Source organism: Portunus trituberculatus, chromosome 43 (assembly GCF_017591435.1).
Source record: "Portunus trituberculatus isolate SZX2019 chromosome 43, ASM1759143v1, whole genome shotgun sequence".
In the NCBI taxonomy this organism is placed as follows: Eukaryota; Metazoa; Arthropoda; class Malacostraca; order Decapoda; family Portunidae; genus Portunus; species Portunus trituberculatus.
The window spans coordinates 26,774,911-26,789,624 of record NC_059297.1 but is presented as its reverse complement, the minus strand read 5'-3'; the positions used below and the strand labels follow the sequence as shown (position 1 = coordinate 26,789,624).

The window sequence follows — 14,714 nt, the reverse complement described above, 5'->3', positions numbered from 1 at the left end:
GAAAGGCCTTTGATCTTGTTGATCACACTGTTGTGATAAATAAAGCCATCACTCTGGGTCTCTCTCCCTACCTGATAGCGTGGCTGTCAGACTTCCTCACGGGAAGACGTCAGGCTGTTCGTTATCAGGGCTCTGTCTCCTCTTTCCAACAGCTCACATGCGGGGTCCCTCAGGGGACCAAGATAGGTCCTCTGTGCTTCCTCATCCTCATCAACGATGCTCTCGTCCACACCCCCCACCGCTGGAAGTATGTGGACGACTGCACCGTGGGCGTACCCGTCAACAACACCAACCCAGACTTCTCAGCACTTCAGTCCACTCTTAGCCAACTACAGACGTGGACGGAGGACAACAAAATGACCATCAACCACACCAAAACCGTGGTGATGCACATTTGTACCTCCACAAGAGAAGTCCCCCCTCCCCAGCTATCTGAGGGCCCTCACTCCTCCAGGTGGTTCGCAGCACCAAGCTTCTAGGTGTCTTGGTGGATGATCAATTATCATGGAAGCAGCATGTTTCCAACATCATCAGGTCAGCCTCATACAAAATCTATTTACTGCGCCGACTTAAATCCCTGGGAGAACTGGCAGATGAGGTAAGGGGAGTGTACCTCACCTTTATACTCCCTAAGCTCATGTACGCCGCCCCAGCGTGGTCCTCCTCCCTGAACCTCACACAACGACAACAGCTGCAGAGGGTTCAGAGGCGGGCGTTCAGGGTCATCCTTGGGCTGCCTAGAGGTCGTACGAGGACGCCCTGACCTGCCTGAGTCTGCCGAGGCTGGCCACAAGACACCAGGAAGCCTTGGAAAAATTTGGGGAAGGACTGCTGCGTCATCCACGTCTCCGCCACCTGCTCGCGCCACCCGACACCAGAATCGCGTGGCGCCCTTAAGAGCACCGCGCACTGATCAGTACCGACTTAGACCGGTGCCCACTATTGTGCGAGCCTTAAATAAGTAGATTAATTAGTGTATTCATGGTTAAGTTAGATCCATAGTTAGGTTAAGCATTTAATTTCATTGTTTTAATGTCCCCCTGTACATTTTCAGTGTAATTTTTTTTTACATTTCCAAATTAATAAACCATATATTATTATTATTATTACACACAGTCCTAAAATACAAGTACAAATAGTTCAAACAAATACACTGGTGCTGATTTCATGGTCACACGTCAGGTGAGAGCCACACGCAGATGAGGAGTACATGGGTGTGCCTGCCAGCCTGGGCGTGCTGAGGGAGACGTGTGTGGCCCGCCTGCTGGTCACGGCGAGTCAGATTACCCGTTGGTGGGGCAGGAGGAAGAGGCGGAGAAGGATGAGGTCATGAGATTAGGAATGCATGTGGCCACGTAGAGTTAATGCAAAGCGTAAAATTCGAGCTATGATGAAATATCAATTAGTGTGCAAGATAGATTCATTACGGATAAGTAAATAGATAAATATATACATTTTTTTCTTGATCAATTTTCAGGGTAAGACAATCATCGGGCCTTCTCCGAATCGTTTTTATTTTTTTCTTGGTGTCTCTTCCTTTAGCACGAGTATCTGCCAACCTATCTACATATATATCAACCCAGCAATCACATACTGTTTAGCTGAGACAAGGCACAACACACTCACATCATTCACACTCTTAGCCCCATTGACCATACCGTACTACAACCCAGAAATATAGAAGCAAACAAATAAAATACAAAATACAAAGAATATAAATAGTCGCTTACAACAAAACAACACAGAAAGCCAGTAATTGCTCACAAAACACGAAATCGTGGCTTCTTAATCTAACCAAGTATAAATCCACATCCTTGAGCTATAAAAGCCTCGCCACACCCTTCTGACACTCACACAAGCACACCATGACACGCCAAGCAGCACAACCTACACCATCACCCCATCCGATACTAACAAAAGCATAACACACCACACCAAGCACCACACAGACCACTCACACCACTTAACACACTAGTACAAGCCCGCCACACCACACTAAGCAACACAGCCTTCACCACACTCATCTAAAGCTCCATACAAACACAACACGTCAGTCCAAGGAACGTAACCTTCATCACGCCCACCAAAACACAAGTATGACACACATTCAGTAATATGGAGTCTTTTCACCATTCCCCATTTAGCACATTGATAAAAAAAAAGAAGCAATACATGACCCCAAACACGCATATCTAGCGCCCAAATAAAAGAACAAAACACTTCAATAAGCAACACAGAGCCTTCACCACTACCATCACCACCACCACCACCATTACCTATTCCACTAGCAGCAACAACAAAGAACCCGAAGATGAAGGAGACCAGTCTATCAAGAGTGGCTGGAGGCATCAATCACCCAGGTAACTAACAGCTCGTAATCAAGCCAAGGTCAACTCTCTTCTCAATCTTCACACTTGTCTGAGCTGGAGGAGAAATACTGCAGGTTACCCAGATAGAAAATGAATAACATGATTTAATGCACAGAAATAACAAGGTGAGGTCATACAGATAGGTGAAGGAGAAACATATTGCAGCTTACACAGACAGAAACGTGAAATATTGACTGATTTAATGAACAGAAATAGAATAGTTGAGGTCATAGCTGAAGGAGAAATACTGCTACTCACTCAGACAGGAAACATAAAATATTGACTTAATAATAAAGAAATTAAAACGTGAAGGAGAAATACAACAGCTTACTCACATAACAAACAGGATACATTGATTTAATACACGGAATCAACAGCACGATGACAAACAGAACTGCAGATAGCCCAGGTGAGAGATGCACCAAATCACCACTCATTAAAAGCAGAATAATGGGATTGATTGAATACACTAAATACATCAACATCATATCACACAAATGAGAAGAGCTCAAGAAGAAATATAACAAACAATTCAGATAAAAAATAAAAAAAAAAATCGACTGATGTAAAAACAATAACAGCAGTAACAACATGAAACGAGAAATAGAAATATGAAAGACGAAACAAAATACGGAAAGATAAAATAAAAGGAATACAACTTGATGTTAAGTATAAAAACATCATTAAATTTCAAGTCCAGGCGGGAAAAGAAAACTCAAGTCAAATAAAATAGGAAATGGAAACAAGGAAGAAAAGAAGGAGGAGGAGGAGGAGGAGGAGGAGGACTAGGAAGAGGAGGAGGAAGAGGAGGAGGAGTAGGAAGAGGAGGAGGAAGAGGAGGAGGAAGAGGAGGAGGAGGAAGCAATAGTGAAACATGAAGGTGAACATTGCAAAAAAATCAATTTCCGGAGGGAGGAAGTAGAGCAGTAAAAATTGATAATTATATATAATTTATATGTATGAAAAAGAGAGAGAGAGAGAGAGAGAGAGAGAGAGAGAGAGAGAGAGAGAGAGAGAGAGAGAGAGAGAGAGAGAGAGAGAGAGAGAGAGAGAGAGAGAGAGAGAGAGAGAGAGAGAGAGAGAGGCGGAAAAAGGAAAACCCCAGAAGTAAAAAAAAAAACCAACTAGTTCAAGGAAATGTCTCAATATTGTTAAGATGTTTGTTGCATTGAAGAAGGCTTTGGTTGAGGAGGTAGAAAAGAAAGTAACGGGGAAAATGTTGTAACAGGAAGTGAGATGGTGATGAACAGACAGACAGACAGACAGACAGACAGACAGACATATAGATAGATAGATAGATAGATAGATAGATAGGTAGATAGATAGATAGATAGATAGATAGATAGATAAATAAATAAAATAAATAAAGGTAGAAATAAAGAGAGAGAGAGAGAGAGAGAGAGAGAGAGAGAGAGAGAGAGAGAGAGAGAGAGAGAGAGAGAGAGAGAGAGACATACACAGAGAGCACAACATCAAGCAGTAAGCTCCAGATTTTACCGGTGAAAAAGGTGAAAGAGTGAAGCTTCTACTTAAAGAAAGAAAAAAAAAATAGACTAAGAAGTAATTAGACAAAAAGGACGAACAGAATAATAACAATGATAAAGAACGAGGAACAAAGACACGTAATATACAATGAAGAATGAAGAAAAAAAAAAATAATAATGTCAAGCCTGATTAGGTAGGAATGAGTTTGAAATGTCTAGCATTGAAACTTTACCCGGAAGAAATATCGGGTGTCATTATTTCCATTAGCTATCCCTTTATTATCATCTCTCTCTCTCTCTCTCTCTCTCTCTCTCTCTCTCTCTCTCTCTCTCTGCATCGTCACGTGATCACTTATCTGTGGTTTCTGTTGTGGTCATAATAGTAGTATGATATTTGGTTTCCAGTCGACCTAGACTTAACAATATGCAGTCAGCCATCCCACTTAACACTATGAGCTTTCGTATCGTTGTGTTACTTTTTATTGATATGTTTTGATTTGCGACTGTGCTTTTCTATTCATTTGTTTATTTTATTTATCTATTTTTTTTTTCTTTATTCAGACCACTCCTGATGTGATATGACGTGGAAATTTTTGGTGTAAAATAAACTTAACTTTATAAACAATACACTTAAAATTCTTTTCTTTGATTAAATTATAACATGTATACTCACGGCAAACGTTTCCACGCCATATCATATCATCAGTGGTCTAAATAAAATCTAAATAAATAAACATCTAAATGAAAAAAAAAAATCAGCAAAACATTAACAAGAAATCATCGATCACACCCACTAGTAACGTTCGCACTGAGAGCAAACCATAAAACCCAAGCGTCGCACAAGGGCTGCACATTGGACACAAAGGGCGGGCAACGCTACCCATGACGCTGGCGGCTCTCGTTCTCTTAATGCTAAAGTGTCTTGGTTTGCAATCTCATATGGCTATTACTTTACGAGTTTTGTTCAGGTTACTGGATTATCTGTTTTTGCCTCGTGTGAGGAAAGAGTGGAAGGTGAGGGGAGAAAAAATGGGATGAGGTCAGTTACTACCAACTACTGCAATTATTATTATTATTACGTATAGGGTGCTATAATCACCACTACCTTTTCTTCCTCTACTTCTTATCATCATTATCATTACTGTTATTATTATTATTATTATTATTATTATTATTATTATTATTATTATTATCATTATTATCATTATTGTTCTGCTGATACTGATGTACGATCCATGAACAAAAGTAAATACATAATAATAAGTATCAAGGAACATTATGTCACATCTGGTAAAAGTGTTCAGTAACGAGCAGCTGAGTAATGAAGGTTGTGCCTGTCTCATACACCTGCTTGTTTTTTTGTCACTAGTTGCTGTTGCTACTACTGCAACTATTATTATTATAATTGTTACTAATAGCAGCAGCAGCAACAGCAGCAGCAACAGCAGCACCAGCAGCGGTAACATCAGTGATAGCAGCAACAACATCAATTAACCACCCCACCAAAAGAAAAATAAATAGATAGGCATAATACCACCACCACCACTATCACTACAATAGAAAAAAAGACTATCCCCGTAACAGACAGACAGACAGACAGACAGATAGCAAGCAACACCTGACACAGCAACGCCTCCGTCACACTCCCCAACACACTTGACCACTGGAGACTCTAAGAGATTGGTTACTCATCCAGTAGAGGCCACCGAACTTACCCAATGAGCTCGCCTCCAACGCAGACACAAGGAGACGTAAAGTAAATCAGCACACGGAAAGAAAGTGGAGCGGTGACTTTTGTATACAGAAGACTTGACTTGATTCTTGTCATAACGAGTTGCGCTTGATGTGCCGCGAGGAGTAAAGTGAGGGAGATCTTAGAGGAAAGTAAGTTATAATCCACTGGTAATGTCGCGCACGTGCAAGCCTCGGGGGAATGCAAAAGAAGGCAGTATAGCTAAGTGGACAGGCCAGGGTGTGATAGTGATGTACATATTTATGAGTGTTTACTTCAGTGCTTACAGTTCCAGGCTCTATGAGTCAAGCAGCATTGTATTGTTTATAGATGGTTCAGTTACTGATGAAACGAAGTGAAAAAAAAAAAAAAAACTATTCGGATGCGAGATAAGAAGAACGATAGGATGAAGAGGAAGAGTAAAATGATGATAATGATGATGATAATATGCAATAATAATAACAATAATAATAATGATAATAAAAATAATAATAATAATAATAAAAATAATAATAATAATAATAATAATAATAATAATAATAATAATAATAATAATAATAATAATAATAATAATAATAATAATAATAATAATAATAATAATAATAATAATAATAATAATAATAATAATAATAATAATAATAATAATAATAATAATAATAATAATAATAATAATAATAATAATAATAATAATAATAATAATAATAATAATAATAATAATAATAATAATAATAATAATAATAATAATAATAATAATAATAATAATAATAATAATAATAATAATAATAATATAATAATAATAATAATAATAATAATAATAATAATAATAATAATAATAATAATAATAATAATAATAATAATAATAATAATAATAATAATAATAATAATAATAATAATAATAATAATAATAATAATAATAATAATAATAATAAGAAATAATAATAATAATAATAATAATAATAATAATAATAATAATAATAATAATAATAATAATAATAATAAGAAGAAGAAGAAGAAGAAAAAAGAAGAAGAAGAAGAGGAAGAAGAAGAAAAACAACAACAACAACAACAACAACAACAACAACAACAAAATGATGATGAAGAAGAAAATAATAAAGAATAAGAACAAGAACAATGACAAAAACAAGAAGAAAAGATCTAGAACAAAAACAATAATAACAACAGCAGCAGCAACAACAAAACATAATGAAGATGTAAGCTTTGATTTCCAAACTGCCTCCTACGGTTTCTATCCTTCTCTCTGCAACTTTATCTCAAGTTTCCTTTCCAACCGTTCTATTGCAGTTGTGGTAGACAGCCACTGTTCTTCCTAAATCTATTAATAGTGGAGTTCCTCAGGGTTCTGTCCTGTCACCCACTCTCTTTCTATTATTCATTAATGATCTTCTTAACCAAACTTCTTGCCCTATCCACTCCTACGCTGATGATACCACCCTACATCTTTCCACGTCCTTTCAGAGACGACCAAGCCTTCAGGAAGTCAACAGATCACGCAGGGACGCCACAGAACGCCTGACTTCTGATCTTTCTAAGATTTCTGATTGGAACAGAGAAAAGCTTAGTTGTTCAATGCCTCAAAACTCAATTCCTCCATCTATCAACTCGACACAACCTTCCAGACAACTATCCCTCTTCTTCAATGACACTCAACTGTCTCCCTCTTCCACACTGAATATCTCGACCTGCCCTTTACTCATAATCTTAACTGGGAACTTCATATCTCATCTCTCGCTAAAACAGCTTCTATGAATTTGGGCGTTCCGCGGCGTCTCCGCCAGTTTTCTCTTCCCTCCAACTGCTAACTCTGTACAAGGGCCTTATCCGTCCTTGTATGGAGTACTCTTCGCATGTTTGGGGATTCCACTCACACAGTTTTATATAGATAAGGTGGAATCAAAAGCTTTTCATCTCATCAGCTCGCCTCCTCTGAGTGACTGTCTTCAGCCTCTTTCTCACCGCCTAAACGTTGCATCTTTTTCTATCTTTCATCGCTGTTTTCATGTTAACTGCTCTACTGATCTTGCTAACTGCATGCCTCCCCTCCTCATGCGGCCTCGCTGTACAAGGCTTTCTTCTTCCTCTCACCCTTATTCTGTCCAATTCTCTAATGCAAGAGTTAACCAATACTCTCAGTCATTCATACCTTTCACTGGTAAACTCTGGAACTCCCTACTTGCTTCTGTATTTCCATCTTCCCACGACTTGACTTCTTTTAAGAGAGAGGTGTCAAGACATTTGTCCCTGAATTTTGGTTAACTCTCATGTCTTTTAGTGAACTGGCAACACAGTGGGCCTTTTTTTCCATATTTTGTTGCCCTTGGCCAGCTGTCCCTCCTGTATTAAAAGAAAAAAAAATACAAACGAACATCAAGGCTACACACACACACACACACACACACACACACACACACACACACACACAGACACTGCCAACTCCTCTGACACTCTTTGTGACGTGACAGAGAGAGAGCGTGAGAGAGAGAGAGAGAGAGAGAGAGAGAGAGAGAGAGAGAGAGAGAGAGAGAGAGAGAGAGAGAGAGAGAGAGAGAGAGAGAGAGAGAGAGAGAGAGAGAGAGAGAGAGAGAGAGAGAGAGAGAGAGAGAGAGAGAGAGAGAGAGAGAGAGAGAGAGAGAGAGAGAGAGAGAGAGAGAGAGAGAGAGAGAGAGAGAGAGAGAGAGAGAGAGAGAGAGAGAGAGAGAGAGAGAGAGAGAGAGAGAGAGAGAGAGAGAGAGAGAGAGAGAGAGAGTCCATGAGTTCTATAATTTCACACGTCATAATATCTCAAGACTTCCTAAAAGAGACGAATATCAGGGGACCCTTCACAGTGAACCTTGACACAGTTGGGTATAACTCTGATCAACTTACTGTACTCCATTTTTCCCTTCTCTACTTGGTATTTCCTGACAGTTCTTGATTAGCCGCGATGAAAATTACATCACTGAACACTTCGAGTTGAGTTTGTGTTTCTAAATGTTCCAGCGTCTCTTTTCGTTTGTGCTATTAACTCTTTGACTGCTGTGTGGCGCATCCATCCTCAATCCTTAACTATTCTGGCACAATTTTCTCTTGTCCTACAGTCATGTCCAATAATCATTCAGGCTGGGAAACTATACGTATGATCCATTCTAATTACTTTCTTTTTACTTGGTGTTTCAAAGGATTTAATTTCTTGTTCTTAGTGTCGTGCAGTGTCGCATATCTAAGTGAAAGGCTTAGCAGGTTCTAGTGTTATTGAGTTTTTCATGATATAAGAGATTAAGAAAATATGGGAAACAGCTGAAAACCGTCATCCCTACACGTGGCAACCTATGAATCAAATATGCTTACCTATTTCCATATATCATTCACATCCATTGATTTGTCTAATATTTCAAAATTCTTCCTGAGATATAGTAAAATAGAGAATAAAAATACCTATGGGATCATGCCTAGTCATCTCTGTAGCCTTTGCACATACTCCGGGTAAGAGAAACAAGTATATCTAAGAATGCGAGTCCTACTTCAACGGTATTATTTCTAAACCCTTAATTTCTCTCTCTCTCTCTCTCTCTCTCTCTCTCTCTCTCTCTCTCTCTCTCTCTCTCTCTCTCTCATAGGAACAATATTTCACAGCTTACACATTCACTGGCAATATTGATGAGAAATTGACTGACTGACTGGCCCGCCGCAGCGCTCATCACTAAACAAACATCATCGCTACTCGCTTATCAACCACGGAAATTGACAGAAAAAAAAGAAGAAAATGAGAAGGAAAGAAAAAAAATTTAAATTCCATGCCAGGATAGAATGACGATGCAATCAGTTTTCTCTCAGCTACTTCCTCCACTGCTATGCATTGTCTGTCAGTACCTGCAGGCCTCACGTGTCACTTAATTAACACTGATCCCTTCACCTTTTCTACTTCCACGAATTTGGACAATGAGCCATGCCTCGCGATACGGAGGTCATGTGATGCCAGGTAGGATATTACTAGGGATCGTTGTCTCTACCTCTGATAAACTGCCGTGAAGTAAGGATTGTATGACTTAACTCCAATATTGTTTACCACTGAAGAAGAATTTGAGAGAGAGAGAGAGAGAGAGAGAGAGAGAGAGAGAGAGAGAGAGAGAGAGAGAGAGAGAGAGAGAGAGAGAGAGAGAGAGAGAGAGAGAGAGAGAGAGAGTACAACTAAACATGGGGAAGAAACGTGTGAACATAAAATAAGACAAAAAACTTACGCTGCAAACGTCAGAACATATAGGAAGCAATGCGGTGAAAAGTTGTAAGCCCAAACCTTTGATATATATTTTTTTCTCCTAACAATGACAACACCAGGAAGAAAAGTGTAGAATAATGTCAGTTATAAATATGACACACGCCACCAGGAAGGCTATAGACATACTCAATATAAAAGAGCGTAGATATATTAACCTTACCTAGAACACAAACCCTACATTTTTGTCACGTAAATGCAAACCCCCGAGAAACTTTCTCTTGGTTTTGAAAAATATAAATAGAATAACTGTCTTCAACCTTTTTTCATTTCGAAACTTGCAATGAAAATATAACTTATCTTCTTCGATTTCGATCATAATCTACCTTGTTTGCAATTTAAATTGATGTTCTTATAAGGTGAAAAGTTACTAAAAAAATTATTTTGCTACAGGTGTTAGCTTAAATAACCATGAAAAAAGTCGTTGGCGCAAAGAACTTTTCCTTTCGTATGAAGGCGTAGAGGTCATCTGAGTTTAACCTCTCTGCATCCCACCTATTTACCTCCACTGACAGCTGTATCGGATACACGTATAAAAAGGGTATTTTTCTGTTTGTATTTTTTTTTTCTTCACATTTTTGCCACGTTGCCAAATATATGAATCACGTGATCACCTCGAGTAGCCGGGAGAAATTCAGCCGGGGTTTGTGCTCTAGGGTTAACCTATATTGCGCAGCAGCAGCAGCAGCAGCAGTAGTAGTAGTAGTAGTAGTAGTAGTAGTAGTAGTAGTAGTAATAGTAGTAGTAATTTATTGACAAAATGTAGTTACAAGAATATAGCATTTTCTTTATTTTCTTTTGCAAAATCATAACACCTGACAGTAAAATCGTAAATAAGAACAGAATTACAATTAAAACATTTTGTCAAAATAAAACTTATAAATTGCATAGAGTCAATATCAAGAAAGCTAAGAACACTCCCATTAGTTACAAACACTAAAACACAACATGGCGACTGACTTAACCTGTAGAGAATTGCTGAGGAAGACAGTGCATAGTGCATCATCACCTTCCCCACTCCCCTCAACACAACCAATTACACCAGGACAATGACGACAGTTCTAATAACGAATAAGAAGGAAGAAGAAGGCGAGGAAGAAGAGGAGAAGCAGAATTAGGAGAGGAAGGAGGAAAGAGGACAAGGAAATCCCAGTATGCAAACAAAGACACAGCGTTCATGCAAGAATACACATAACAATTCCTCCAATACTAACAGCAACATTCGTCTTTTACACTTCGCACACAGGAGAACTCAAGAAAGCTCACGCTCCTCCGCATGTAGTTTTCGTCTACCCTCACGCAACGCAAGGAGACCGACCCTTGTTTTCATAACTGCTGAGTCCTCGCTGCTGAGGAAACACGGAAGGAATATAGAAGGTTCACACAATGGACGTATACTTGTAAAGGAGATAAGACAAAAATTGAGAGAAGAAACAGTTAAAGGTTACTAGAATGAAAAATAAAACAAGATGTGAAATAATGTACAGAAAAGAGAGAGAGAGAGAGAGAGAGAGAGAGAGAGAGAGAGAGAGAGAGAGAGAGAGAGAGAGAGAGAGAATTCGTGACAGGTAATAAAAACGAAAACTAGCATTCCTTTAAGTAAATCACAAATAAAATAACACCAGGATTAAGAATAAGCAATTGAATTTCACTGGAATGCTGAAAAAAAGTTATGAAATAATGTACAAGAAAGAAAAGGAAATGAGAATTCATTAAGAGAATGAAGACGAAAACTAGTACGTACCTGTGCTGAATGAAGTAGTGTAAAGGAAATACAAAACATCTAAACTAAAAGTAGCAATCAAATTTCACCATGATGCTGAATAAACTGTAATCTGAAATAAATGCACTGGAGGAAATAAAAACAATAAATTTATAATTTTAACTGCACTGTTTTAGGAACTGTCACATTTGGACTAAAGGTGACGATTCTCGTAGATAGTCTCACCCCAGGTAATTCCCCCTACTCCTCCCTCATCACGTCACGCCCAGACACGCCCCCTCACCCACAGACACGTCACATTCACTCCCCGGGAAACAACCCTTTTGGAAACACTGTAACGTGACCTTGAACTTTTTAAGCTTTTCACTGCAGATAACCGTGTCATGTCACACCTGAAGTGTCACAGGCAGGCACTATCGTCCTAAGAAAAAATGTGTTGTCATGGTAAATCAACATCCGGGTCAGTTATCAAGACGGACAAGAGATAACAAGTTAAAGCTTGATAAAGATGGATTTGAAGGAGAGATAAAAAAAATGGTTCTTAGCTAGAGTAATAGATGGACTGAATGGATGGAGTGGACTCAATTATCAAATTGTTAGAGCAGAGTCATTTAGGAGGTTTAAGAGACTAGATCAGTTTATGGGTATAGATGACAGGCAGGTAAAGGCAGCCACGTTTTATAAAAGGGCTGCCACGTGTAAGTTAACTCCTTCAGTACTGGGACGCATTTCTATCATGAGTTTTGGGTATGTTACACAATTTCATTTACATTAGAAGAGTCTATGGAGGTCAGAAGATTAATGGCCACAGTCTTCACCATTCTAATCCTTACATAAGTTTCTGAAGCTGCATAAAATCGCCAAATAGTAAGCATAATAAATATGAAACCGCCTTCTTGTACTGAAGGGGTTAAGATGGCTTCTTGCAGCTATTCATGTTTTTATTTCCATTCCACTTACAGACATGAAATTACTGGAACTGATGACAACACTTCCTGAGGCGCCTGCATGTAACTGGGGAAACACGGAGTGAGTCAGCGGGAAAAACTGGGTCCTAAAAAAATGGTGTTTTATGAATTTCACGGCCTCGCCTCCCTCCCACACGCTGCGCTAACCCCTGGCATTGTGGAGCTGCTCCGGCGCTGAGGGAACAGTGCTGTGATGACAATTCAGATTTTGATCAAATATTCAAAAAGCTATCTATCCCAGTGAAGGAATTATTCACTTCATGACGGAAAGGTCACAAAGCACACTGTGTCTGGATAAATGAATAGGATAATTATCAGTGATGACGATCCAAACTCTACTCAGATATTCAGTAATTCTTCCTAGTGAGGAATTACTTCATTTAATCAGAAGCAAAATAATGTCTTACATATTACAGTTTTTTTTTCTATAAATGAGTAGAATTACTTGTGATGACGATCCCCATCTTAATGAAGTAGTAAACAACTGGTGAGAAGTTAACTAAGCTCGATACGGTTATACAGCTAATGGTCTTGTGTAATATTTCCTGTATTCATGAGGCACGCATGAACACAGTGAATAAAGTGATTTGCTAAAGTACTATTAAAGTCATATGTGTACACTAGAAAAAAAACATCTTTAATGCCGAATGATAAGGGAACTTTAAAAGAAGATTACATAAGTTCATGAGTGAAGATTATAAAAATAAATAGCGACTGGAAATGTTAATCCTCCTACTATCCTTATGTTTTTCACCATTTTTATCCTACTTTTCTCGCCGCATTCTTTCTATTACACCTCTTCCCTCCCAGCAATTGTAATACCCCTCTCTAGAGAGACTGACACAATGATAGACAAATGTTTCAAGCAAGGACTACCACGTGTATATATCTGATGGCTTCTTGTTGCCTCCCATATTTTCTTGTGTTCTTATGTTCTACAACCACTGCCTCCCGCGTACTCGTACAACGGTAAGGCATCTCTGCTCCGCCACGTACCTTTCTTCCATGCAGTCTTTTAGGGACAAAAAAATCAATGAGAAGAATTTCTTTTCTTCTTTTTTACTCTTTACTGAAAAAAAAAATGTATCTTCGACCGAGTCTTTGTTTCACCTTTATTTCCTGCATAAAGCTAGCCAGATTGGAGGAACTGATACAAGAAAAGATTATATGAGAGAGAGAGAGAGAGAGAGAGAGAGAGAGAGAGAGAGAGAGAGAGAGAGAGAGAGAGAGAGAGAGAGAGAGAGAGAGAGAGAGAGAGAGAGAGAGAGAGAGAGAGAGAGAGAGAGAGAGAGAGAGAGAGAGAGAGAGAGAGAGAGAGAGAGAGAGAGAGAGAGAGAGAGAGAGAGAGAGAGAGAGAGAGAGAGAGAGAGAGAGAGAGAGAGAGAGAGAGAGAGAGAGAGAGAGAGAGAGAGAGAGAGAGAGAGAGAGAGAGAGAGAGAGAGAGAGAGAGAGAGAGAGAGAGAGAGAGAGAGAGAGAGAGAGAGAGAGAGAGAGAGAGAGAGAGAGAGAGAGAGAGAGAGAGAGAGAGAGAGAGAGAGAGAGAGAGAGAGAGAGAGAGAGAGAGAGAGAGAGAGAGAGAGAGAGAGAGAGAGAGAGAGAGAGAGAGAGAGAGAGAGAGAGAGAGAGAGAGAGAGAGAGAGAGAGAGAGAGAGAGAGAGAGAGAGAGAGAGAGAGAGAGAGAGAGAGAGAGAGAGAGAGAGAGAGAGAGAGAGAGAGAGAGAGAGAGAGAGAGAGAGAGAGAGAGAGAGAGAGAGAGAGAGAGAGAGAGAGAGAGAGAGAGAGAGAGAGAGAGAGAGAGAGAGAGAGAGAGAGAGAGAGAGAGAGAGAGAGAGAGAGAGAGAGAGAGAGAGAGAGAGAGAGAGAGAGAGAGAGAGAGAGAGAGAGAGAGAGAGAGAGAGAGAGAGAGAGAGAGAGAGAGAGAGAGAGAGAGAGAGAGAGAGAGAGAGAGAGAGAGAGAGAGAGAGAGAGAGAGAGAGAGAGAGAGAGAGAGAGAGAGAGAGAGAGAGAGAGAGAGAGAGAGAGAGAGAGAGAGAGAGAGAGAGAGAGAGAGAGAGAGAGAGAGAGAGAGAGAGAGAGAGAGAGAGAGAGAGAGAGAGAGAGAGAGAGAGAGAGAGAGAGAGAGAGAGAGAGAGAGAGAGAGAGAGAGAGAGAGAGAGAGAGAGAGAGAG

At 39.3% G+C, this 14,714-nt stretch overlaps 1 protein-coding gene across 1 annotated transcript in view; it reads left to right on the top strand.

The window, feature by feature from the left end:
• Nucleotides 1-1,210: 1,210 nt before the first annotated feature.
• The window catches only part of LOC123518028 (peroxidase-like), an 84,065-nt gene continuing 70,561 nt past the window's right edge, over nucleotides 1,211-14,714 (top strand). Inside the window, exons 1-2 of the mRNA XM_045278530.1 lie at nucleotides 1,211-1,293; nucleotides 1,976-2,094. Of these exons, the coding sequence (XP_045134465.1) occupies nucleotides 1,211-1,293; nucleotides 1,976-2,094 (202 nt within the window). The remainder of the gene's footprint in view (nucleotides 1,294-1,975; nucleotides 2,095-14,714) is intronic.